This window comes from Pseudopipra pipra, chromosome 18, assembly GCF_036250125.1.
Source record: "Pseudopipra pipra isolate bDixPip1 chromosome 18, bDixPip1.hap1, whole genome shotgun sequence".
NCBI lineage: Eukaryota > Metazoa > Chordata > Aves > Passeriformes > Pipridae > Pseudopipra > Pseudopipra pipra.
Window position 1 is genome coordinate 7,932,850 of NC_087566.1, and position 26,669 is coordinate 7,959,518.

General features: G+C 44.4%; 1 protein-coding gene across 1 annotated transcript; it reads right to left on the reverse strand.

The window, feature by feature from the left end:
• Positions 1 to 1,182: 1,182 nt before the first annotated feature.
• On the reverse strand, positions 1,183 to 26,558 carry PTPN11 (protein tyrosine phosphatase non-receptor type 11). Its single transcript, XM_064674946.1, has 16 exons — positions 26,400 to 26,558; positions 21,910 to 22,032; positions 20,627 to 20,821; positions 19,344 to 19,536; positions 18,471 to 18,587; positions 17,879 to 17,992; positions 14,424 to 14,520; positions 13,798 to 13,877; positions 13,510 to 13,668; positions 10,335 to 10,466; positions 9,508 to 9,662; positions 8,845 to 8,912; positions 8,552 to 8,703; positions 5,226 to 5,338; positions 4,901 to 5,002; positions 1,183 to 4,606 (listed from the first exon to the last, which is right to left on the reverse strand). The coding sequence occupies exons 1-15, from the start codon at positions 26,411 to 26,413 to the stop codon at positions 4,933 to 4,935; spliced, it is 1,782 nt and encodes a 593-aa protein (XP_064531016.1). The 5' UTR covers positions 26,414 to 26,558; the 3' UTR covers positions 1,183 to 4,606; positions 4,901 to 4,932.
• Positions 26,559 to 26,669: the final 111 nt, after the last annotated feature.

Sequence of the window (26,669 nt, forward strand, 5' to 3'; positions counted from 1 at the left end):
AACAGTGCAAGACACGAAAGACTGAAGGAAGGAGCAGCAGGAGTGAGAGCAAAGCTTCTCTCCCTCACCCCAGAAGGACTGATTGTAGTTCAGTGGGATGCGGATCAAGAAAGAACAGGATTGTCCTTTCTTTCCAATTAAAACTGATTGATTATATGCCAACAGCAAAAAGAGAGGCCAATCCTTCCACATCCAGCTTTGAGTATGGAATCACAGGATTGTTTGGGTTGGAGGGATCATAAAGCTCATCCAGTTCCACCACGTGCCATAGGCAGGGACACCTTCCACTAGCCCAAGTTGCTCCAAGCCCCATCCAACCTGGCCTTGGACACTTCCAGGGATGAGGCAGCCACAGCTTCTCTGGGCCTCACCACCCTCACAGGGAAGAATTTCTTCCCAGTATCTCCTCTAAATCTCCACTTTTCTGGTGGGAAGCCATTCCCCCTTGTCCTGTCCCTCCAGGCCCTTGTCCAAAGTCCCTCTCCAGCTCTCCTGGAGACCCTTTAGGCACTGGAAGGGACTCCAAGGTCTCCCTGGAGCCTCTCCCAGCCTGTCTCAAGAGCTGAGGGGCTCCAGCTCTCGGAGCATCTCCGTGGCCCTCCTGTTCCACATCATGTTCCACATCCAGCTCCAAAGCAAGGAAAGGGAGGAAGATGACAGATGTGAAGGTGGAGCAGGAGCAGGAGGGAGCAGGGACACCCCTGACAGGGCTGGACACCCCCAGGGCTCCCAGGACAGGGAGGGCTGTACCTGGAGAACCTCCCAGGGCTGGCAGCAGATGGAGGAACATGGAGAGAAAAGCTCAAACACATCCTATTTCACAGGACTTTTGCTCCAGTGGCTCTCAGGAAACCCAGCTGCTCTCCTGCAGCTTCTCCTCCCGCAGGGGCTCTGCTCCCAACACGGATCCAGGCTGGAAAATCCAGGCCCAAACACCACATCCCTTGTGCCTGCAGCTGGAGAACACAGGAACTGACAAACCAGCTTAAGAAAATGATTTTTATTTCTTTTTTTTTAATTATTTCTTTTTTCTCCTTTTTTTTTTTTTTAATTTCTGCTGTTTACAGATATGTTTTATTTCTCATAATACAGCTTGGCAGCAATAAAAAAAAAAAAAATCCCACTGCAGCTGAACTAAACCCCATAAATACCAGCCCAGAAAACAATGGACAACCACCAATATTTCTATACAGGAACTATTATTTTAATGTCACATTTTGACAATGGTAAATGATCTACAGACTGTACGTGGGCAAAAGGCAAGAAGTGAGTCTTTTGAAACACCAGATGGAGAATAAACAGCTCATTATCAACATTTACATGATTCACATCAAATTGATGACATCCTAAATGTATTCCTTTTAAAGGATAGAAATTTTTCAATAAAATATTACATTTCATTTAATACTCTGGTACAATACTTCATACATTGCAGGAAAAAAAAAATAAATGCAAGGTCTACTCCACCTAATAAGAGGATCCTTTTTCATTAGTCTTTAGTACTGTAATAAAAAAAAAAATCACAATAATGTCATAAATAAACAGGCTTGAAATTATTAATTATGTTTCACTATTTAAAAGGGAGAAATTACAAATTAATTTGCAATAATGAAGTTATGGGTAGAAAAATCAAAACCTGACAACACATTCTAGTACCAGCTGTGAATTCTCTCATCCCTACAACAAAAAAAGGAAACAGGTTTTGTATCTTTGTTAGCTGTGTCCTAGTTAATTGTGTTTCCAACACATATTTTAAGAGGGAAAAGTAAAGTTTGGTCAGGATTAATAGGAGAACGAATCAGGCCTAACAACAGTTAGCTGAAATTAAAGTTTATGCTCTAAAACATTCAGTAAATGAAGTTTGCAGCAAATTCATGCTGGCATAAATTATTGTGCCTTAGGAGTTGGGGTAAATTTCCCTTGTGGAATAAAGTCTTCTCCAAGAGAACACTTCAGCCCTGCATCCCTTTTCCATTCATTGATACAGAACAGGCTTGGAAATCAATGCTTAAAATGGAATTCCCTAAAAACCTCACTAGAAATACACAAAACCCACATTCACTGATCCCCCCCGAACCAAAGGACATTGCTCTTTGTTGCTTCATCTGCCAGAAAGCCCAGCTTGAAATTTATTTGCTTAAAATAATTTAAATTATTTCTCTTAATTATGCTTAATTTCTTAATTATTTTCCTTTAAGAACCCTCCATCTCTCACTGGTGTGGGGAAGGGGACAGATTTTCTGGTGCATTTTATGGTCTCCCCTCTGGTGTCACCAGGGCCCAACACTCCAGGGCAGAGAGGAGAATTTATTTATTCCCAACCTTTCAGATTCTGCTCCCCCCTCGCTGACATTCTCCCACCATATGCTCCCCAGGATTAATACACATTCTGCAGCAAGAATTCCCTGCTTCTAAAGACAAAAATTCAAAATAAACCCCTAAACAGCTCAAATGAGGTCATGAGGCAACTTCATGTTGGCCATGAACTGATTGCTGCTTACACAGGTCAATCTTTTAAGACACAACACGTGAACTGAGTTCAGCCAGTGGACATTGCCTCAGGGTCCTTCTCTCCCTGCTCCTGACTTCCCCCCTGACTTCCCAGTTTGGAGCAGAGCAGCTCCAAACCCAAGCCTGGGTCCCACCTAGCTCTAACCTATGAAGTGCAGGATTTGTCTAACTCTGCACCAAGTTTGAGGCAAATATTTAATTGCTCTCTACAAATACCAGCACTTCTGTCTGATCCCTGTTCAGCAGGAGGCAGCTGGAAATAGGGACACAGAGGAAGGAGGTGATGGAGAACAGGCATCTCCCACCAAAATTAACAGATTCCTCTCTCATCATCATCTATTCAGACCTAGAAAGGGCACAAGTATTTATGACTAGAGTATAAGGCTATGCCAGTAAAACACATCTTATGGTATGCTGGTGACAGGAGTTCCAAAAATAAATCCCAAAGCCCCAAAAGACAAAAAGGACAAGAGGCAAAGTAACAAAATTCTGCTTAACATTAACGAAGCACCTTCATTCAGTTCAAACAAACTGTTCAAATATTTGAATTTGCAAAGCACTCTCAGGAAAAGGTAATGTAATCTCACACTTAACCTTTCACAAAGCTGTATTAATTACATTCCAGGCTTCAGCAGAATTCCGCCAGGAAGGCCAATAACACAATTCCATCGGCCCCGTTTCCCTGCACACGGCAGTTTGTGCAGTGTCACCCTGTGCATGGAAGTGGAAATCATTCCTGAACACCCCTAAAGTCACAGAACTCCCCCAAAACCATGGGAAAAGGTGTTGGTGACACACCAGTCCCCACTCCTTGGGTTCCAAGGGGACTGCTGGTCCAGGGAACTGGACAGGGCGAAGTGAAGGAACCCAAACAAGTGGCAGCTCAGCAGACCTTCCTTCTGGAGTCTCTAAAGAGGCTTTTGGCTCATTGACAATCAGAAGTGGTTTCAGATTAACGTGATTTTTAATGGGGACAGCAAGTTCCAGGCAGCTCCAAAAGGCACTTGGGGAGAGAGGGTGACAAAGTCCTGCCTGGTGACACCCGGCGTGGCCTCGCTGCTGCTCCTGCTGCCCTGTCCCACTAAGGCAATTCCAGAGGATTCTTCCATGCACTGCCTTCCCCACACAACTGCAGTCTGGCCTTTTAGACCAGCACAAAGCCTTCCTAAAAATCCAGAAGGCTGCCCAGCTCCCACCTCCCCTGCAGAAGGGAAGGGGGTACTGACCCCAAGGGAACACTGGGTTACTGGTTTCACGGGTTTAATGTGCTGCCAAGGTATCATCATGCAACTTTTTAAACTATCTTAACTCTACAAGTTCAGTCTCTTGTTTAATAGATGAACACAGACTAATTAACACAGACAGTGTCCTCACAAACCACTCAGGTCTCCTGAGAGAAACAGCAACTTTCTATTCTGGGTGGAGAGATCATGGAAAAGAAACTTTGATGTAAAAGCAAGAATTACTCAAAACCAGCCCATCCAGCCACTCAGCTAAGTCAGAATCAAGCCACCAGTTATCACAAAAAGCACCTTCATATCAATAACTGCTCACCCCAGGAAGCTCAGTCTGAGTTTGAAATGTATCAGGACTAATTTGATCATGCAGTTGATTCATTCCCGCTGGTGATCCACTGTTTCCCAACAATCAAGTATTGTTCCCATCAGTATTTTACATTAGTGTAACGGATTTATCCACGTCATTGCTCTCCCCTCACCCACCCCCCCAGCCCCTCCCCCCCCAAAAAACCCCACAACTGCTCAAATAAGGAAAAAACCCCCCACTAATAACCATACTGTGAAACAAAAATACTATTTAAAAAACACATGGATGACAGTCCAACAGTTTGCAGGATTCAAAACTGACTCTACAAAGTAGTTGTCTACATTGTAGAAGGGATTTCCTTTTATTTGGAAAATGAGCAAATCAGGTATTGGAGAGAAGAGATAAAAACCAATCTTTAGATGGTCTGAAGTTTTGCCTACTGTTGAAGGATTAAAACCGTAAATAAAAAGGTACCAAGCCCTCAGAGTTCACTGTTCATGTGAAGCTTCTTCCATCTCTTTCTTGACCTTTTTAAAAACCAGATTAATTTCTGGGAAAGAAAAAAAAAAGAATTATTTAGGAAAAACCCAGCAGTTATTTCTTATTCTGACATTATACAGAAATGCTCAATTTTGACTTGAAAAAGGCTTAAACTAAACCCAAAGTTTCAAACCTGGCTTAGAAACTGTGTGAGGCCTTGGCAGTAGAAGGTGAGATTATTAAAATTAAATTGAAATTAGCTTCTGGAATTTAGGCAGGGATAAATTAGAAGCATTTTGGGCATTATTGTGTGTATTTTCCCCAAAGTCCAGGCTGGACACCCCCCCACCCTGACCATACACACCTGCCTTGGCATGGGAGGCTCCGAACATCTTCTCATCTGAAACTCTTCTGCTGTTGCATCAGCCCCACATTTTCATATACTCTAGCACTATCTTCTCTCATTCTGAAATGAAACAAAGATTTAGAGTCCCAAGAATCCAGTTTGAGGAAAAAAATGTATTGCTCACACAATGTTATTCAGTGACAATTATTTTGCTCAATTTGTTTTCAGAGCAAAGCCCAAGGCAACAGTCCAGGGCAGGTTCTGGGAGAGCTCAGCCTCATTTGAGGTTCCTGATGAGTCAGTAGAGCTCAAAACTTCCACATGAAAGCAGAGATGAACTTACTCTGGACAGGTTGGGGTCGGGGTGCAGGGTGGGAGAGGGCTCTGATCCCCACTCGTCTGGTCCGATAAAGAATATTTAATGTTTGTGTACTCGTGACCTTTCCTCTTGCTCTTCTGTGAAGCAAAACACACCAAAAAGCCAGGTTTGGAATTAATCATGGAAAACAGTCATTGAAGCAGTGAAGCAATTACATGAGTAACCAAGCAAGGATGGTTTTAGAGGGAAGGTTTGTGAGGAGACAGCTCAGTTTGTAGATACGCAAACATGGAGAAGACCTAAAGGTTGGCTTGAGCTATGGATTACAAGACCTGAAAATCCTCATTTTTCCACATTCCCCTTTCCACCACAACATCCCAACCCTATGAACCAGCACTTGTACTCAACCTTCATCTTCCTTGGCAGAAGAAACCCCACTTTCATTCTTTAGCAGCCAGTGGGCTCCCCACTGACCTCATTTCCAGCTTGGAGATGTGGCCAACGGAGTAACAATGCTGTTTGCAGGATCTCTAATAAAATAATACCTGAGCCCATTAGGTTTGATATAAAAAGCAGCCAAGCTGTTATTTGGATGGTGCAGCATATGCTCCAGGCTGCAGCCAATTGTGCTGGCACTGAGCTCCAGATCCCGACGCTCCACACGGGAACTACGCTGGGAAAGGGAGGGGATGTGGAGCTTTCCTTTTCCACACAAATATTCACAAGATGAATATACTACAGCATGGGAATTAAAGCTTTACAGGGTACTAGGTTTGATTTTTTGTGTGGATTTGAGTTCCTTTACTGCTCCAAGTCCTGAGTAACTGGCCTGGCCCAATCTCACGACAGCAGAGGCTGTCGGAGCCTCCTGGGAGTTCTGGCTCCTGAATTCCCATTAAGAACATTCCTATGGCAATGCAGGTTGAAGCTTTTCCAAGATGCTCTTCTGAAACATGCTCAGAACTTGATAAATGTGTTCTAGTGTTTCACTGAACTTCTCCCCTCTCTGCTTTTTCTCGCTTTCAAACAGACCCCCAACTCCCAATTGATTACCTGCTAAAAAATAACATTTAAAGAAACACCAAAGGTTCAAACTCTCTGTAGTTTACAGTGTTATGGCTACAAACCATAAATAATGCCAAAAATACTCTGGAGCCCCAAAGTAGGGCTGGATTTCTACCCAAACTGCACAATGAAGGGCAGTTCAACTACAGGTGTGCTGGGCAGTAAAAGCAATCTAAAAAAAAAACTGTCAGATCTTCTATTCCTTAAACTGACTGAAACAGATTAAAAAAGCCAAGAAAAAGTAGATATCTGGCTTCTCTTCCTTCCACTTAATTCACTGTAATCATTCTTCCTAATTCAGGGTAACACAAATGTGGTGAGAACTTGTTTCCTGGATGCAAGAGAATATACATTTTCACAGGGAAAAACTCCCAACCTAAACCAAATTCCTTCTGTTTTTCTACTATGCCTGTGGGAAGACAAGCAATATTTAACACAGCACTTAACTCCAGGAAAACTGAAGGCTCTCAGCATTGCAACGTTGGTAGAGCAGGGAAAGTCTGTCCTGAACACTAAGGAAAAGCAGGAATATCTCTGGGGAGGGATGCAGCTCCTCACAGATCCAGCTGGTTGTAAATCCTCCAGGACACGACACGTAATGTGACTTCCCAATTCCTTTTCAGGGCTGCCTGAGCTCATCCAGATGGGAAGCAGAGGGGGAACAGGACCCCACACTGGTCCCTACAAAGAGGCTCTAATTGTTGGGTTTTCCCTCTTTGCAATTAAAGCAAGCGTAGAGAAGAAGGTTCCAGAAATTCAAGTTTCTCAAAACACAGTGTTTCATTCCCAAATGGGGTGAAATTCCAGCATTCTATCAATGAGACATTTCTTCTGTGCTCTCTCAAAACATGCTCTGGAGCATTCCCAGTTCACCACATTCCTGCACACACCACAAGCTTTGCTTTGGGCTGAGAAGCTTTACATTGTTTTGTTCCTGCCACCAGTCATAGGTCAAGACCTCCTGAACTAAAGCAATGTTTTATTTCCAGTTCCTTCAATACCTGAGCCTTCTGAGTTGGTAATGGATGAACCACAACAGAGCCTCATCACTGCTCCACTTGATACCAAAACACCACTCAAACCTCATCACAGCAAAAAAGGCAGAGTTAAGGCTCTGCTTTGTAACTGCTACAGCAGAAAGGGGCTCAAAAGCTGAGGATGCAGAGCTTGTGGAACTGCACACACACACAGACACCAGGCGGCTCCAAGGAGAGGGGAGACAACAAAGCCACGGAAAAAAATCCACCTGAGGGATTTCTTGTTCTTCACTTTGTGTCTAATCACCACCAGAGCACACAAGAGTGTCCTGGGGAGAGCAGTCAAGGCTCCATCCTCTCAGTGAACAGGGCAAATAATCATGTAGGGAAACACAACCTCAGCTCTGCCACACTCCAGAGAGCCAAGGCTGGGCTGAGACACTCCAGCCCTGAGCTGGGATTAACACCTCACACTGGCACTAAGCTGGGCTGGGGGTTTATCTCCTGAGCAGCAAAGCAGCAGCAGAGACAAAGACATTGAAATTCTGAAACAAAAAGGTAAAAATCCCAGATGACCAGAGGTCAGGGCACAGAACAGAGACAGAATAATGTCAGTTCTTTATTCCAAACCAGGTAACTCCTGTAAAACACTGTGTAATTTGAGTGAAGGAATTACTTTAACAGGAAGGGTGAGGTGAAGGTCTTGTGGTTGTCACCACTTATTCCAAAGCTTTTCCCATCTTATCACACCAAATCACTCCTGTAACTGCTTTTTATTGGACACTGCACTGCAAAATCACCACTCATCCCTCAACCTTTCAGTCCAATGTACTGGTTTCTTACTAATAAACTCCAAAACTGGAATTAGAGTGACCAGCATTTGATTATCTTGTCTTAGAAACACAGTTAACAGATTTGAAATCTCTTTAAAACACAACAGATCACAAGGTTCTGTATTAATTAACAGACCTTTATCTTTTATTCTTCTTGCACAAGAAATTAGATAACATTAAGGAAATTAGAGATCTAGGTGCAGAGGCTGAGGACAGGGAGGATAGCAGAGGATTCCATTTAGTAATTTAAGGAGAGGATTCCACCTAATAAACTTAAGTCATTCTTAAGCACAATGAATTGAAATACAGAAGAGGGTTCCCAGGTTCAGACCGAGCCTTTCCACCACACATTGGTTATAAAGTCAGCAGCCAAGCCTCCAAAAATCACAGGCAGCAAACAAGCAACTCTGCTCCCTGTTGAAATGCAATTTTATATTTATTATAGTGGACAATTTGATATTCAGGACAAACAGACCTGCTCCTCCTCGATCCTGCGCTGGAGGGTTTCGATGTAGTGCTGCACTGCCATGTAAATAAACCTGTACTGGGCCTCTGTCTGCACCATTCCTGACCTCTGGGATCTCACCATCTGGATGGTCTTCGGAACATCAATATCACAGTCCACACCTGGGGAGAATCATCACAGCATTAAAACAGGAAAATAAACACATCAAGGTTGTAAATCACTGGAATCCTCTGTCAACACTCCTGTGGTTTTATCTGATGTTTCTGTCAAAGTCCCACAGGAAAATAAAAGGGCTGACCCACCTTTTTCTCTGATGATGTCAATAAGAATATCAATCACAATGAACGTTCCTGTTCGTCCGATCCCAGCACTGGAAAAAGAGAAAAAAAGGTTATTTGTTCTGCTCTTTCTGAACAGACCCCAAAACACCAACCCAAGGAAGAATCTCATATTAGGCTTCCAAATTATAGCCAGACTTAAACCACACAGCCAAAAGTGACCAGAGACCTCCTCAGTCTAACATGGAAGAGACAGAATTCATCAGGACTTTTGTACCTCAGCACTTTTAAACATCCCTGAATCAGAAAAAAAACACATAAGGTCAGATCTAAGATTTCCTTGCCTTATAAAAAGTCTCTCATTTATAAGCCCAGACTGAGGAGAGCCCTCCCAGATGGGATGGGATACTAGCATTTCCCTGATCCCACACCTGAAATGTGCCAGCCAAGGTTCCACCTTCTCATTCAACACCAAAAATCCTTATTTATACAAACAAGCTCACTCTGAAAGTCAACTGCTTCATGTGACACCCATCCAGAACACGACATTGTGCAAAACAGAAAGCAAAAACACCTGGACAGATGGAATTCCAAGCAGTTCCAAGGGAAAGTTGTCCTTTTTTTAGAGGTTTCAGTTCCCCAGGCCAAAGAGAGGAGCAGCAGGAGAAGCTCAGCCCATCACCTCACCTGCAGTGGACCACGACTGGTCCAGCATCAGGAATGCTCTCCTGCTTGTGGTGCACCTCCTCCAGGAAGTCCAGGACACCGCCAGGATCACTGGGAACGCCGTGGTCGGGCCAGGTCCTGAAGTGGTACTGCCAGACTGTTCTCTCTGTGTTCCCCTGGGAGGGACAAGGCATGAAAACAAAACCCTTCAGAACAAACCCAGCTAAAGGAGCATTTATGGGGCAAAGCTGAGTCAGATGGGAAGGTGGCACTTCCAAATCCAACCTGCTGCTCAGTATCCACAACTCCTAAAGGAAGGAATAAGCCAGAGCCCTCCTGGCCTGACAAGTCAGTCACTAAATCCTGATTATTTGCTTCTCACATGGTTTGTTCTGCTCCCTGATCTAAATTGTTCCTCAACAACTCTAATTCCACACTAACTGTTTCCTTCCTCACCTTTTTATCCTTCCTTTAAGTGAACTTCCTACACACTGGACCCACACACAACCTTTTCTTCTGGTGCAACCACCTCCATGAGAGGGAACAAATTCCTGGCTGGATTGAAGTGTGATCAGTTAAAAGCATCGTCCCTCTTTACACATTCCCTCCAAGCTCTGCAGCAGAGCATCTCCTGCCAAAAACTGCTTAGGTAGAAGAATCCTCAATTATCCCAAGGACAAAGAGAAAGATGGATGGAACTAAACGTGGAGCTTCAAAGAAAGACAGGGCTCAATTCATTAATCTCTTGGTGCTTTTATTGATTCCAAAGAAAGGGTCGATTTGTGCCAATTTTTGGGGGGGGAGATCTGCAACCTAAACTGAAAGAACAGAGTTACTCTCACACTTACCTGCCCAACTTTAGAAAGTTTAAGTTCTCTTAGCGTGTAATCATGTGCTGCGCTCTCCTTAACATTCCGGACACGCATCACCCCGTATTCCTTCAGGGAATATTCATCAGGCCAGTACTTGACACATTTACTCTGCAAGATTTAAAACCAAAAAACAGCACAAAAGGAATAATCAGCCAGGAAAAAAAAACGGCTGTTTTGCAAACTGCTAAACATATTTCTGGAGCTTTAATTTCAGAACACACAGAGGACAATTCCTCCCACCAACTGCTGACAAGGTAAAGTGCATTTAAGTGTCTCTTCTCCATAACAACCACTGGATGATTTCAAACAGGTACAGGCAATTTCTCCTCTTATCAGCTTTTGTGATCATATTAGAACCTGCTGTGCCTGGATAATTTCAAAACCCGAAGATTAAAATATTGTATCTCCAGGTTTCAAAACACTGAATTCCCAGCAGAAAGCTGCAGCCTTACAGGTTATCCTACAACCAAAACCCACCAGGCTGAAAAATAAATACAAGTAAACCATTTTTAGCAGGAATTCAACTTGGATGCTTGCTTTTCCATGCCTGCTTTTCCATGCCTTGGAGCAGGAAGGACTAACACAGGTCTAATTCAATCCCCAGGGAACTGCTCCCTGGGCAGGGCACTGAAGCCTCGTGTGTCTGTGGCTTCTGGAACGTAAAGCTTTTGGTGTTCTGCTTCTCCATCCAGATTATCTGTGGCCAGGGATATATTCCATCCACTGAGGGATGGATTCACCTATGGCCACTTGGATTTGGTTCCTGTGACAGGTCAGGAAAGAGCAACTCCAGGGAATGCAGCATGAAATGAGAAATTACAGCAGGTGCAGCTTCCAGCAATGGCAAACACAGCCCAAACACCAAGTCCCACAAAGAAATATTGTCTATTTGCAGCTCCTCCTGCATATTTATGAGAAAACACGGCACAAGGAAGTTTCTTCTGCCAACCCAAGATAGAGGAAGATGGTTGAAAACACAATTTGCAGCCTATTTAGGCAACAAGCTGCTTTTGTGTTATTTTTGCCCTTCTTTCCCTGTCATAAGGGTAGAAACTAAAGAAAAGATGTTGCTCTTGGTGGGTTCCAACATAAATAACTTGCAGTTTCAACACAGAGCTCTGAACACGAGAGCAGTTGGTAGAGCAAGTCTGAACAGTGACATGATGTTAAAATTAGCTTTATTCTGCCAGAGGGGTTGCATTTATTACTGGCTCCATGGATTGGCTCCAAAACCCCACTATTTTAATTTATAAGTATTTGCTGTTTCTGCAGAACTCGCTGCAGAGCTGAGATGTCTCTCAGTTCCTCCTTTCCTTGGGCAATGTGCTCCTGAATTTCAGCTCTGGTGCAGAGAGTTCTCCTTCCTGCAGGTCTGAAATCTTGGCCTGAGATAAAAAAGCTTTGCTTTTCTATCAGGACTGTTATTTGCAATTCTTTAAGAAGTGAAATATGCAGCAAAAAACAATAAAGGGTAGAGAAAAAATCATCAATGCAGCACTGATGGAGTGATCAGGCATTGAAGTGTTTTCTCCAGCAAACTTTGGGAAGAATAATGGAGAAACTGCAGAGGAGAAAAGGCCATTCAGGAGGTTATTGAAAAAATAATAAATGACTTGAAGAAAAGAGAGGTGTACTGAAGGTAACTCTTCCAAAACAACCCCATAATTTATTTATTTTCTTCCCAAACAAAGAACCAAGAGGGATGTCACTGGAAAGGGGGAGCTTCTCCCTCCTTCAGTGCATTCTCAGGAAGGAAACACAAATCCTGTCCCTTTATAAGGGGGATGAATGGGCAGAAGTTTAAAAGGCTAAAAAAAAAAGGATTCACAAGACAAAGTCTAAACCAAATAAAGGCAGCTTTGACATCTCAATTGGGGGGAGAAGCCAATAAAATCCACTATTTGCCTTCAGTCCATACACACAAAGCTTGTTCTTGTAACAGGGGTGAGGAACCCCTGCAATTATCACTCACCCCTAGAAAAACTTCTCTGCACTTTTAATTTGGCTTTTTTCCCAAGTGATGCTCCCCTAACAAGGTACCAGCTTTCCATTCAGAACCAAATCAGGAAATAGGGAAAAAGGTAAAAAGCTGGACAATGGTGATGGCAGAAGCATAGAAAATTAAAAAAAAAAAAAAAAAAAAAAGGAGAGAGAGCAGAAAGTGTTTATCAAACAGAAAAAGGATCAGAAGCACCAAATTCCAAAGATAAATCCATACAATACACAGGAAGCTGCGTGTGAGTGCTGCCAGGATATCAGTGTTCAACTATTTCCTATTCTTTCCTGCCACATGTCTTTAGGAGCCAGAAACAAAGTAAAAACCTCAGGTTTGGCAGAGGACAGGGAGCAAGACGAGATCAAAGGTAAAGGGAGGTTCTTGGGATAAACCAAGGAAAGTTTTGGTTTTGAGAGCATTAAACCCTGCCAGAGCAGCTCCCAGGGGGTGGGCAGGAAGCTGTGTCCATGCAGAACAGGGCAGGCAAAGCACCTGACTCAGGAATAAAAGTGCTAAATCCCACCTGGCTGGGGATTCCAACCAGGCATTTCCAGCTGGAATCACCAGCTCAGCACAGAGTAATAAAGTTTTCCAGTCTACAAAGTTGAGTCAGAAGAGGGAACAGCACTGGAGTAACGTGACCTGAATAAGATGAATGTGGGGCAACAACTCTCACATGATAATGTGGTTTTTAGGTAAGAAACATCGTCTCTGTTCATCTTGTAATAAAAAAGCCCCATAATTCTGCTTTTCCAGTGAAGTATATCCAGGCTTGATCAGCTGAAATTAATGGGAAGACCTTTGTTACAGGAAGAGGGAGTTTACCCCTCCAAGCACACAGAATTCCTGCCTGGCTCCATCTCACATTCCAGTGCCTCATTCCCTGAACAAGTTTAAAATACACAGATTCACATTCAGTAGACAAAATTAAATCAGTCAACCCTTAGAAAAGGGAGGCCTGATGGTATGACAGGAGGATATCCTCAATTCCCACAGGCACCAACAGAAAAAGGACACTCAGCACCTTCCAGAGCTCCAATGAATCTGGTGGCACACCAGATTCCAGCTATAAATCAATTTATCCCAGTCACTTTAGTCCTTACTTGCCCTCAAATGCCATGACCTTTCCCAAGGCCAGTTCAAGCCTGATTTTACCTTTCCTCTTTCCACTTCTTTTGTGGTCATAACAATAACTCTGGAATTCTCCTGGAACACCATCCTCCAGAAATCATTCACTGTGTTCTGTAGGCAACCTTGAGTAGCAATGTAGCTTTTTTTTGGCTTTGAGTTGTTGCACTTGGTTTCAAACTCAGGCTAGAGAAAAAAAAAAACCAAACAGCAATTCAGCAAGTGGTGACAAGACTCACCTGAATTTAGGTGAATATGATAAAGAGGAAACATGGGATGTGCCAAGAAGGCTCCTGGAGGTGGGAATATACTCACCATAATAATATTAGCATTGATATAGTCTGAAACAGGTTCATTGGGATCCCCATCGTGGAGAACAACTCTGGTGTGATCAACTGGAAGAATATATATGGATGTTAAGCACTTGCATCCTACACTTGTGAACACACAGAAGCCTTGAAGTTGTCAAACTCGGTAAATTAGTGATTAGAATATTCCAGACTTCCTCTTTTGCCATTTCTTGCCATGACAAGCTCAACCAAAACAAGGCTCCACGTCCCCTGGTAACTCAGGAGCACGTGGACAGTCAAACAAACAGCCTCTGGATTTGCACATTGCAGTTTTGTCCAACAAATTAATCCTCTTAAATTTAAGTATTTCAGCTTGTTGAATAACAGTTTAGGGGATGGGAGGCTTTGAAATGAAAGCTGAAGATAAAAGAAAACAACAATTGGGGATGGAAATACGGGTATCTACAAAGTGCAAGTGTTGGAACACAAACTGGAAATCACACGGGCTCCTTCTGACAACATAAGGGAGGAAATTATCATTAAATTGAAGCAAAAGCCCAGTGGTGCTTAATTATCCCTGTGTTTGGGAGTTAAGAAAATAAAGCCTAGAAGGGCAGCAGGCTGAGGTGACAAAGACAAATCAATACTTACAGGGTAGGATGTTTTTGTATCTATTTTTGTTCTTGTTCTCCTGGCGCTGCCCTTCCTTACGGCTGTAGAGGAGTTTGCATTCCTGCTGCTGCAGAGTCTGAAGGGAAACAGCACAAAGACCTGGCTCAATAAAAGCAGGATGGACTGTTCACCACCATCCCAGCAATCCCTTCTCCCAGAGAAAGGGGGAATTAGGTAAGTACAAACAGGGTTATCCATAAATCCTTCTAGTCCAGAAACACACCCAAGTGAGGATTTCTCCCGCAGGGAAGGAGCTCGTTTCTCAGTTCCTGCTGCACAATTAATGTGACAGGGACAACAGCAATTCCATGCTTTTCCAGCCATGCTCCTTAGTGGCATTTCTCCCTATTTCAATGAAGCTTAGCTCCAAGTTTTAATCCCAAAGCAGCACTGGCCTGACTTAAAGGAACATTCAGGCTCTAGAAGCTGCTCCCCCTGATTATTCCCACCCTTAAGACTCTCCCAGGCATTTCTTTTACTTAAAGCTTGGCCATGTCAGGCACATTTGCTCACTCCTGTTTCAGTCCCTGTTATTGTTGCTGCCTCATTTAATGACCTTGGACAATTAGGCTCATCCTAAAGGCAAAGGAATATCAGAGATGCAAAATTTTACGCTTGTGAAGCAAAAGACTGAAAGCACATCCCTCTAAAACATTTGTTGTGGAATCCAAGCAAAAGCTAAACTTTTCAGCAGGTTAAAAAATTGAAGCAATTAAGTGTGTGGAAACCACAGTTTCAAACCCATCTTCCTTCACAGAGTTAATTATTATTGCTTGGAGCCTCCCTGAGGAGAGATCCATGAGCAGCAGCGACTCCTAACAAGCCCATTAAGGGATGTACACAATGCAGCCATCAATCTGCAACATCCTCCTCGATTCCACTGCAACACCCAAGCACAAAGCTCCCCAAATAACCATTTTTCAGAAGGAAAAACATTACAAGGACTGTCAACATTTCTGTCTGCTGGTTCACGGGACAAGAGGTACATTCTTGCCTGAAGACAAGTAATTTATAACCACCATCTGGGCTGGCAGCTCATAAACAGCACAGACAGAGATCCATGGGCAACCTGGGGTTTGCTCCCTGCCTCCAGCCACCAAGGTGGACAGCTGGAGCTTCCCTGAGGTGAGTGGAAAAGGATGGCACTAAAACTGCCAGGAGATTGTTTCATTTCCAAAAAAACCCAAGGTTTAGTGCTGACCTCACTAACAGCAGTTAGTTAGTTAGAAGGGGAAAGGGGAGAACAAAGTCTCACAGGTAAAAGCTTTAATTTCTTCCATTTACTTTTCCTGTAAGACTTTTCCTGGCTTTTAAGGACCCACTGATAGATCCATTACAAGACAAAGTTATTCAACACCAGAGGTCAGGAAAGTCCTAACTGTGAATTAATAGCTCAGTTATATTTAATAGAGCAACAATCCCTTCCTGAACTCATCACACAAGAGAACCCCTCTCATTAATTCAGAGCTCCCAGCACCAACTACAAGGAGAAGACAACTGGGCACATTTTTTCCTTTTTCGTGCCCTCTGAATAAGAGCAAGACATGCTTAAGACTTCAGGAAAGCCAACAGACACCCTTTGCTTGGGTAATTTGGAAATGCTGGGCTAAATCCACAGCAACCACAGGCACAATGTCTGTGCCTGTGTCATGATACAACAGAACACACACTAATCACTTGGCCAAAGCAGGTAATTCCCATATGGAAGTCCACTCAATCTTCCCAACCCCCCAGGCCCCAGGTCCAAGTTCATGTGTTGAATTCTGCAAGGAAAGCAACTCAGAGGTTGAGGCCAATTTACCTCCAGTCAAAGCTCACAAGCAGTGGATGAGAACTGATCCCATGGGATCCCCCATCCCACTGTCAGGGGAAAGCAGAGGCTCAAGGCCCAGAGCAGGGATTGTGACCATTCTGACCATTCAGCAGCCCTGGCTCAAGGACTGTCCCTCCACACTGGGCACATGGGGAGAGAAGAAAGCCTAATCCTCATTTTATCATTTCCCAGTGCCACAAGTTCACCTTCTGATATTCCACCCACACTCGTAGTGAAATGTGTTACCCCTTTGGTAACTCTTCACTTTTCATGGATTTCTTTCTCCCTTCCTGACAATAATCTCAGAGCACACTGGTCAGCACATTCAGCTGATGGATATCTCTGATCCAAAAGGAGTCTCTCCAAACAGCATCACAGACCAAAACAGCCTCTGGCACAGCCCAGCACTTCCCAGTTTCCTGTTGCCATCTGCTGGTGGAATTCCAGACTCCACCGGTGGTTTCCTTATGTGTGTGTGTGTGTGTGTGTGGTACAAACCAGTCCATGATACAGACCCTGGAGTGTTCCAGGACGGGTTGGATGGGGCTTGGAGTAACCAGGGCTAGTGGAAGGTGTCCCTGCCCATGGCAGGGATGAGATGAACTCGTTGGAAGGGACCTTAAAGCTCATCTCACTCCACCCCCTCCCATGGGCAAGGACACCTTCCACTATCCCAGGTTGCTCAAGCCCCATCCAACCTGGTCTGGAACACTTCCAGGGATGGGGCAGCCACAGCTTCTCTGGGCAACCTGTGCCAGGGCCTCACCACTCTCACAGGGAGGAATTTCTTCCCAATATCCCATCTAAACCTACTCTCTTTCAATTTGAAGCCATTCCCCCCCTCTATTTACACTCTTTCTGGGAGGAAATTGGAATTTGGAATTGGAAATTGGAATTTTGGCTGTAGGGCAGAAATCAAACACCAAAACAAACCAAAAATAGATCTCCAGAAGTCCAAGGAATACATTTAATCAATGCTGCTTCCTCTCAGAGCTTGTTACCACTACACAACAGCTTTAAGATCCCCAAAAATGACCATCAAAAGGCCAGAACATCCACCAAAAAGCCACAAGGAAAGGGCATTTACTGACTGAAAAATCCCATGGGATTTAAAGCCATAGTTCCCAACTTGCCAAAGGAGGAAGGAACCCAATGGATTGTCCTGGTGGGCCAGTGGCACAGGAGGCTCCCTCCTAGTGCAGCTGGGAGGATACCCAGGAGGGATTGTGCCAGGTACTGGATGAATAGCACTGAAGAACATCATTAACTCTCAGACTGAGGGAAAAAGGCAAATATTTCCCTCCCCAGGGGTGAAGCTGGTAAAATTTAAACACTTGGAGATGGGAGCTAGACCAAGGACCTGAAGTGATGGAAGTAGCATTGAAGAACATCATTAACTCTCAAACTCAGGGAAAAAGGCAAATATTTCTCTCCCCAGGAGTGAAGCTGGTAAAATCTAAACACATGGAGATGGGAGAAGAACAGGGATGTGAGGTGGCAGAGGGGGAGAGGGAAGTTTGTTACTGCCAGGAAGGCAGTAACAAACCTAAAAAACCCTACAAAATCTTAGCTTTTAGTAGTGTGGATTTAATCCCATAACCCTTGGAATGCACTGAAGTACCTCAAACTCCTCCCAGAAGCCCTGCTTGACTTTGTCCGTGGTCTCGGCCAGTTTGCTGAGCTCCCGCACGCGGCTCTCGATCTCGGCGGCGTTAATTCGGGTCGTGTTCAGGGGCTGAGAGACACAGACAGCAGAGGCTGAACAAACAACTACTGTGAAAAGACAACTAAAACACAGTCCTCTAAGCTAAGGATGTTTTATCCAGGAATTTTTGGATCCAAGCACCTCTCTGACTTCAAAACTTCGGAGTTCACGCAACGAGGGGCAGCGAGGAAGGGACTGAGCAAGGGCTTTTAGAATCATAGTTTTTATTTAATACATTAAGTCTCTCATTTCTGGACTCTCCCTGCAATCCCTGTGGACCACAATGACACTGGGAAGTTCTGACACATCAGAGACAAGTTTATCCCTTTACAGGCATAAATGAAATTGTTTCCCATTTAAATGACTTTGTTTCATGAAGTTTTAGTTCTGCATTTTTGCAATAGGAAAGAAAAGGTCTTGCATATGGACCTTGCATATGAAAAAGCTGCACTGCCACAATATATTTTGAAGGTAGCAGAGCTCTGGGGTGTCTTCTCCATTCACTCACCTGTTTGAGCTGCAACACTGTGCCCAAAGTCTCCACCATGGGGTTCTTCTTGTAATGTTCCACCAGGTCTGTCAGAGAGTCAAACTTCTCCCCTCCACCAACGTCGTATTTCAGCTCCTTCAAAGACAGATGCTCATCAAAACAAATGCACTTCTCACAGTGACACCTGCACTGACAGCACCTTTGGGCTGTGCATCACAGCAGAAATTATCTTTCAACCAGATGTAGAAGACTCATAAAACCCTTCTAAGGGATGGCAGAACCTCAATAACAGAAACACACACACACTATGGAGAGCATGAACCTTTTGGTCATCTCATTGAAAATCAGTTTATCTGGGGTTCAGTCAGCTCAAGATACTGGAGCTACAGGATGAGAATCCAGGAATTAGGAATTTGAATTGATTTCCAAAGCTAAATGTGCCCTGAAAGGCTGGTACTGCCTGGCACCTGCCTATTTTAAGGAAGCAATGCCAAGTTATTTTCCTCAATGTCATAAATGCTACTACTAGTCAACTGCAAATCAAAGAGGGTTTCTTAAAAAAATAAAAATATTCTGGTAGTTTTTACATGGTCCTTGTAGGCCATTTCTGCCTCCAAACTATTTCAGTTATTGCAGCTTAGTTGTTTTAATACAATTAAGTTGTTGCACTGCCTTCTGGCATAACAGAAGTAAAAGAAAATGACATAAAACAACCCCTGATGGAATTTTGGTGCTGTCACATGAGTTCATTGGATCAAACACCTGATCTGTGTCACCCACAGGGAAAGAGGGATGGATCCAGCAATCCGTGGGGAGGTGGAAGGTGAACCTCCTGTTCAAATCCCACAGCCCATGGAATTCTCTGCTAAAAGGAGCCCGTGGTTTCCATACCTGGCAGTGGATCATGACATGTGTCACCTTGGATTTGCCATCATTGCTCTCTCCTTTATCATCTCCTGTCCTCACAGAGAGGACAAAGTCCCCAGGGTGGCTCTGGCTCTCCCGCACAAGGAAACTTCCATGTTTTCCTTTCTCTGTTAAGAGCTTTTCAGCTTCTCTTCCAGAGAGATGTCCATGAAACCACCTTTAAATAAACATACAGAGAGAGACCCTGCTTATCATTCCAGCCATGGCTGAATACACTTGTTCCAATTATTTATTATAAAATAAAATCCTTGTGTTCACTGAACATTGTCCAGCTCTACAGGAAGCCTCAGTTTATAAAAATAGTATATAAAATCAGCCTTGGAAGTACATGCACACACAGGAGTGAAGACATAAACACTTCAAAGCACTTCCACAGGTGCTGACATTTGAATTTCACACACTTTGATTTGGATCCTTCACAACAGTCCCAATGGATTCCCTGGTGTCCAACAAACACCAGCTCACATTGCAACCTCCTCCTCAGCCAAGGTGTTCATTCTGCTTTTATTTCCTTCATGAAGCCACACTTTCCTGATAAACCTGTGGGAACTTCACATCTTAGAGACCTTACCCTTCCATCCCATTAGGAAGTGGACAGGATAATCTCAGCAATCTCATTTCTTCAGGAAATAAGGCCAAAAAACCAGCAATTCTCCCCACCACTGTTAAATACAAGACACTCTGAGTAGTGAGAGAACTTGTGTGGATATTTTCCCTTGTTCCTTCACTTCCAGGGATAAACAGATACCTGCTGACCACAGAGGTTTATTTCTGACACCTCCATAATTCCTCAGGTTTAACATTTCAGATTCTCCTTATTAACCATGTTCCTCAAACCGGGATTTGAGGAATTTGAGGATTTGTATGTCATTCACATTCTCACACTGCTAGAGTTATATAGCTATAACTAGAACTATAATGTTATGTCCAGAAATTGACCTGGGAATTCCTTGCAGCTTCAGAAGAACTTCTACAATAATTCTCACAGTTAAAATAAAGGGAATTATTCCCTCCTTTTAGGTCTTGTATCACACAAGGAAGAATGTTGAAGGAAACAGGTTCTGAGGCTTAAATTGCTTCACCTTTAGCCATGTTTATTAACCCACTTTGCAAGGAATCTCCCAGAAATTACTCCAAGACAGGGGCCACCCTTTCCTCAAATGAAGACTGGCTGCAGTGTTAGGAGGGACACAGGGCATTTATTAAGAAGCAAGTGGACACTGAGGTTCCACCACCACTTCTCTGACCTTTCTGATGTAGGATCAGCACAATTCAGTGGATATTTCAACTCTATGACATCTCCATTCTTCTCCTTGAGCTGCCCATGGTGTTCCATGTAGTACTGGACCAGCTCAGCCAGCGTGGCAAACTTCTCTCCCCCGTACAGGTCATAGTAGTCCCCTGTGTTCTGGATCTTGATGTGGGTCACGGCTCCAGTTCGTCTGGTATTGGAAACACAGGGGAAAAAAAACCCACACAAATCAGCTGATGGCAAATCAATCCCTTTTATATTTAGTGTTCTGCTGCCTGAGCTGGAGAAATCCATACTCACATTTGCAGCACTTTGCAACTGAATATTGCAGAGGAGCAGAGTTAGTGCCCCTCTGAAGTCGCTTCAGACACACTGCAGTGGCTTGTCTGTCCAGCAGCCAGGAAAAATAGGAAAAAACATCCTACTGAAGGGATCCTTGAAGCCAGTGTAAGCTCTGCAGCCTCACAATCTCCATTAGGAACCCCTCAGAGCCCCAAAATTGCTCATACAAGCACAAGGGTGGAGGGGTCAGAATTCAGCATTCAAAGAGACCCATCAGAACTGGTTTGCTCCTTTCCCAGAACTTCCCAGCAGCTCCTGAGGTCCCTCCTCAGTAAACAGTTTTGCTTCCACATTCTCCAATATTAAGGAAAAACAGCTCCCTGCAGGATTCCCCTCCTATGCCTCAAGGCCTGTTATCTCAGAAGCATCCAAGCACCAGGATTCTTATCACCAATCCCACTTTTCCCTTTTCCTTTATCTACTTCCTTTTCCTGTCCTTTCCCCATCCCCACCACTGGACACACAGGGGACAAAAGGCACAAAAGGCCTATTTTGGAAGCTGAAAAAGTATCACGGTTGCCCTCAAAAACTTGCTGACTTTTCCTGTACGAGGAGAGGCTGCAGAGCATTTCCTGCATGTGCCTGATCCCAAATTCCCATCATCTCTGCTGCTTCCAGATGCTTATCAAACAGATTTTTAAAGGGCTAAAAGTAATGCTGTTATCAACCTACTTCTGCTTCCCCTGAACCTTTTTGTCCCTCTAAAACCAGAATTCACTCCCCTCCAATCTATAGTTTCCCCAAGTTGGGTAAAATTTGAGAACCTCAGCAGGGAAAATGGGAGGAAAAGAAGAGGGAAAAGTCAGCATTAAAAAGTGATTTGCACATTATTTCACCTCTTACAAGTAGTTCATCCACAACTTTTTCCCTGCAGAACAGAATTAAATGAAGACCTTTATCAATCTGGGGAGAAGGAGTGAAAATATTTCAGCTCACCTGACAGAGAGGGTAAAGTCTCCTGGGTTACTTTTGCTGGGCCGTGCCAGGAAGCTGCCATCCACCCCTCTTGTTAACAGCAGGTTTTCTGCCTCCACCCCAGTAATATTTGGATGAAACCATCTAAAAGAGATTAAAAATAAAGAATCTTAATAAATAAACAGAAGATCTTCTGGTTTTCAGAGTTAACTTCCACAGGATTAAACAGAGCGATCCAACGGCTTCAAAACGAGGAAGGGCTGAATTTTGGTGCTAAATTAATAAAAATCTCCATTCATTATTTGTTTCATATTGCATTGCAATTTTATGTATTGGCAAGAGAAGCCCTGAAAGGGAAAGAACTCCATTCATACATACTGGGTTAAAATGGTATCAAAGACACACAACATAAACACAGACCAGAAGTCCTATTTCCTTACTCCAGGAAGACATGACACACAAAGAAACTCAGAGACAAACAGGAAAAATACCTAAAAATAAAACAAAACATCCCCTGTGCCACTTGACAACATTTTAAAGGTTAAAAATGCAACAAAACCTCATGTTTTAGGGCACAGGCTGAGAAGGGTCAGGAAGCAACTCCACTTGAGAACAACCTACTCCTCTTCCACCTTCGCCAAAGAATGCGGTGCTGGGGTCGGATAAATCCCACTTAAATACAACCCCAGAGGAATCTCAGATTGATCTTCACCACCCACAAAGGGCCCTGAATGACTAACACAGAGCCAAGGCTGGATCTGGGCTGTGGCCAAGAGGATCCATGTCCCACCTCTGGCATTAACTTCAGACAGACTCATCCGGAGCCGTTCCATAACACACCTGCCTTTGCTCTTAGCCGGAATTCCCAAGTTTTATTACACTCCTGGAGCACTAAACAACATCCCTGTGCTCTGGATGAAAGGCTTTGTCACAATTGTACTTGGCAATTACAAGACCACCTTTAATTTTCAGAATTAAATCAGGAAAATCCTCATCCCTTTTCCTTTATCTCCTTCTACTGAGCGGGAAGAACTGAGGTTGCTGCTCTTGGTACAGAAAGTTTTGGCTTCTCCAAAGTAACCCAGAAGACTCCACAACCAGTCTCTTTACAGATATAGGAGTGTTATAGCTACAAAAATTTCCATAGCATTCCTGAGCCTTCCTGATCCAGTCAGCATTTCATGCTAAATTGCTAAATCAGCAAAATACGAGAGTGCAAATCTAAATTTAGGACTATTAATTCAATTGCTTCAGCAATTCCTTCTCTACTGAAAAGCTGACAATATTCCCACCAAGGCTTCATCCAGCCTGTTCTCTTCAGAAATGGATTCTCATGGAAACATTCTGAAGAGTTTTAGAGATTCTAGAATATTATTAATTAATTATATTTATTAAGTAAATGATTCTTCTTGTTCACCTTGATTTTTTTGCCTAGTTAATAATATTCTGCTTACACCAAGAAAATCTAGTGAAAACTCCCTATTTTTCACTGAAAAACAACAGAAAAATCAAAACTATGCAGCATGGGACAGGAAAAAATATTAAAATACTTCCAAGTTATCACAGGAGGTGGGGATGAATTAATTAATAATGTTACATTTACGTAATGACTATTCAAAGGTCAAGAAAAGGTCTGGTTTGATGCAGTGTCGAAAACCAAACCACACAAGCATCAGTACCTGGGGTGAAATGAACATTAAATAATATATTTCAGCATGACAGGTAATAGCTGATGATATGTTTACAACACTTCCATTCCCAAAATTTTACTTTCATTAGGAGAAAACAAAACAAAAAAAAATCTACACAAAAAAAGTACAGCAACATTTTGAACAGTTCACAAGCTTTCTAAATATGCACAGGATTCAAGGGAAAACTTTGCAAATTTTTGAGTTCATATAAAAAAAAAATATAAACATACAAAGGAGGAATTATTGGAATTAGTTTTCCAGGTTTATTATATGGTGAAATTCCATAAACTTTAATTAATAGAGTATCTTCTGTATCTTATAAATTCTAATGCATCTGGAAGTAAGTGTACACGAGCTGTTAAAAAGATGTGAAAAAACAGAAAAATAATCCTTTAATGCACAGAGGGGACCACAAATAACTTGTTATTTAACAAGTATTTAAAGGAGAGGTTAAAAAGACGATACACTGTGTAAAACCCCAAATCTCACCCCCAAACACAAAGCAATTCCTACTGAAGATGCCAAAGCCAAGTAGCAAAGCCAAGCTCCACCTGGGAGGGTGATAGGTTTTATTGCACTTTATATAACTTTGGTTCTGATGGCAACTTGTCCTCCTGCTCCCTCATCTCTGTATTTTTGGCTTTGAGTAGGAAGGTGCATTTGTCAGGCACCCCAAATAGAAAAATGGGGGTGTCAGTGATCCCTGCTCAGCGGTTCCGGCCCCGGGACCAGGATCTGCATTTGAAGTGCTGCCACCACATGTGTCCTTTGAACCTTGGGCTGCATCCCTTCCAAAAAAAAAAACTGGAGGAGAGAGCACACACCCCCCAGTAACACAACCCCCAGCCAGGACCTTCTCCTGCACTTCCTTTTATAGGGATGGAATGTATTTTGGGCTTTTTATCCTGCTTTCCCTCTCCAGTCTCTCCCAGCAGCAGGTGCAGAGCTCTCCCAGCCAAGGGCAGTAAATACAATCACAGGAGTAACACAACACACACAAACCCACACTCCGATTAAACTGGCTCCTCACCATCATTCCCAGTAGCAATTCCAAGTCAGGGGTCAGAACACACCATTCCCAGTCCCTTATTAATTTACAAAGTTGGTAAAAGAGCAGGGTCTCATTTACAAAACTCAGGGCCATCAGCTAAGCAAGGAACCTTTGGATGAAAAATAATTCACGGTAGGAAATCCAGCCTTCCCACAATTATCCCTTTTTTTGTAATCGTGGTCCAGAGAAGACCAGCAGGATCTGTGCTTCCCAAGTCCCACACTGCCAGCACATTCCCTCTTACCAAATGAAGAGAGAAAAAGAGAGAAATCAATACAATTTTCCATGCTGGCACTGGGTTTTTCTAATCACCTTTCCAAGAGCAGGAGAGATGAAATCAGTCCTGTCTCAGCTGTCACAGCCCCAGCACTCGGGAGGCACTGATGGGTGGGTTAATTACTCCTATTTTTAGGCTCATCAGTTGATATTTCTCAGCTTTTTTTTCAGTCTCCCTCACAAGTTACAATTTCAAGCTCTGAGCAGAAGCAGTGTTTCCAAAAGTGTTTCCAAAAGGTAACTTGTATCCTTGTTCTGCCAGGAAGGATACAAGTTGTCAGCAGGGCCATCCAAACACCCAACATGCACTGGAGATCCTACATACGCCCCAAAAAACCCCAAATCCAACTATAAATGGCCATGCATTGAACCCAACCCATACAGATCCACCTTCTTAAGCAGGACAAGAAAGAGGACAAGTCACCATGAAGAAATTAGAGTTTAATAGGTATTACTTATTAAAAGAGGTGAATTCAAGAGGTGAATCAATCGAAGCTGTGGCTGCCCCATCCCTGGAAGTGTTCAAGGGGGTTTGGAACAACCTGGTGTAGTGGAAACCCTCATGGCAAGGGGTGGAATGGGATGAGCTTTAAGGTCCCTTCCAACCCAAACTATTCAGTGGTTCTCTGAATCTCAGAATGGGTATTAAAAAGGACAAAGATGTTTATATTCTTTTCCATGACAGTAATTCCTCTCAAGTCTAAGGTTCACCTAAACCTCTCAGCCCCAAAGGACACTTACTGCCAGACAAACACCAAATTACCTTATGGACACTGAGAAACTACAACAAAAAAAAAGCTGTTTATCATCGTGGTTTTCAACTCCACAGGGTTTTGAAATTAACGTGAGTGCTGATGATAAACGAGGAGCCCAGGGAGGGGGCTCAGGAACACTCAGGTACAGCTGGGTCACCTCTGAGGGTCTGGAAGTCCCCAGTGCCTGTCCCGTGATGGCAACACGAGTCCCCCCGGCCCCGGCACTGGGTGGGTGCCACACACAATGAATTTTATCTCTCAACTCCCGGGAACGTGGGGAAACCCCTCTGAACCCCCGAAATCGGTGGGACCAGGGCAGCTCCGGGTACCGAAGCCACATGGACGCCTCGCCTTCCCCCGGACATCCCCCCGTCAACGGGCGGGGATGAGGGTGCAGGAGCGGGGGAAGCCCCTGGGAATGGGAGAGGTGGGAGGTGCAGGAGAAGGGGGATCTCCCCGCGAACGGGCCGGGAGCGGGGACATTCCCACGGGAAAGGGAGGGGTGGGAGTTGGGGGGTGCAGGAGCCGGGGGATTCCTCCGAGAACGTGCAGGGTGGGAGGTGGGGGGTGCGGGAGCAGGGACATCCCCCCGGGAGCGAGCGGGATGGGCGCCGCCGGAGCGTGTCCCGGGGGTCCCGCCCGTTCGTGGGGAGCCCCCCCGTGCCCGCAGCCCCCCGGGCGCGGTGGCGGAGGCTCCCCGAGGCTCAGCGGCCCCTGCGCTCCCCCTGCCCGCCTCACCTCCGCGATGTCATCTTCCCGCGGAGCCCCGGCGGGTGGCGGTGCCCGGGCCGCCCGTGCCCGCCCGCCGCTCACATCGGGGTCCCGGCGGGGCCTGCGGGGAGCGCGAACAGCGGCGGCCTCGGGCCCCGGAGCGCGGCGAGCGCGGCGCGGCCCGCCCCGCGTCACCACCCGCGCCGTCATCGCCCCGCGCCGCGCCCGCCCCGCCCCGCGGGGCCGCCCCGCACGGGGGGCTGCGGGACCCCCGGCGCCTCCGCACGGAGCCACCGC

What these genes read in the sequence shown, in the direction of transcription:
- PTPN11 (XM_064674946.1), bottom strand. An exon ending in AAGAAGTGGAAAGAGGAAAG is followed by an intron (nt 10,467 to 13,509) that starts GTAAAATCAGGC and finishes TAAATCTTGCAG; the next exon opens with AGTAAATGTGTCAAGTACTG. An exon ending in GCAGGATCGAGGAGGAGCAG is followed by an intron (nt 5,339 to 8,551) that starts GTCTGTTTGTCC and finishes TTTGCTTCACAG; the next exon opens with AAGAGCAAGAGGAAAGGTCA.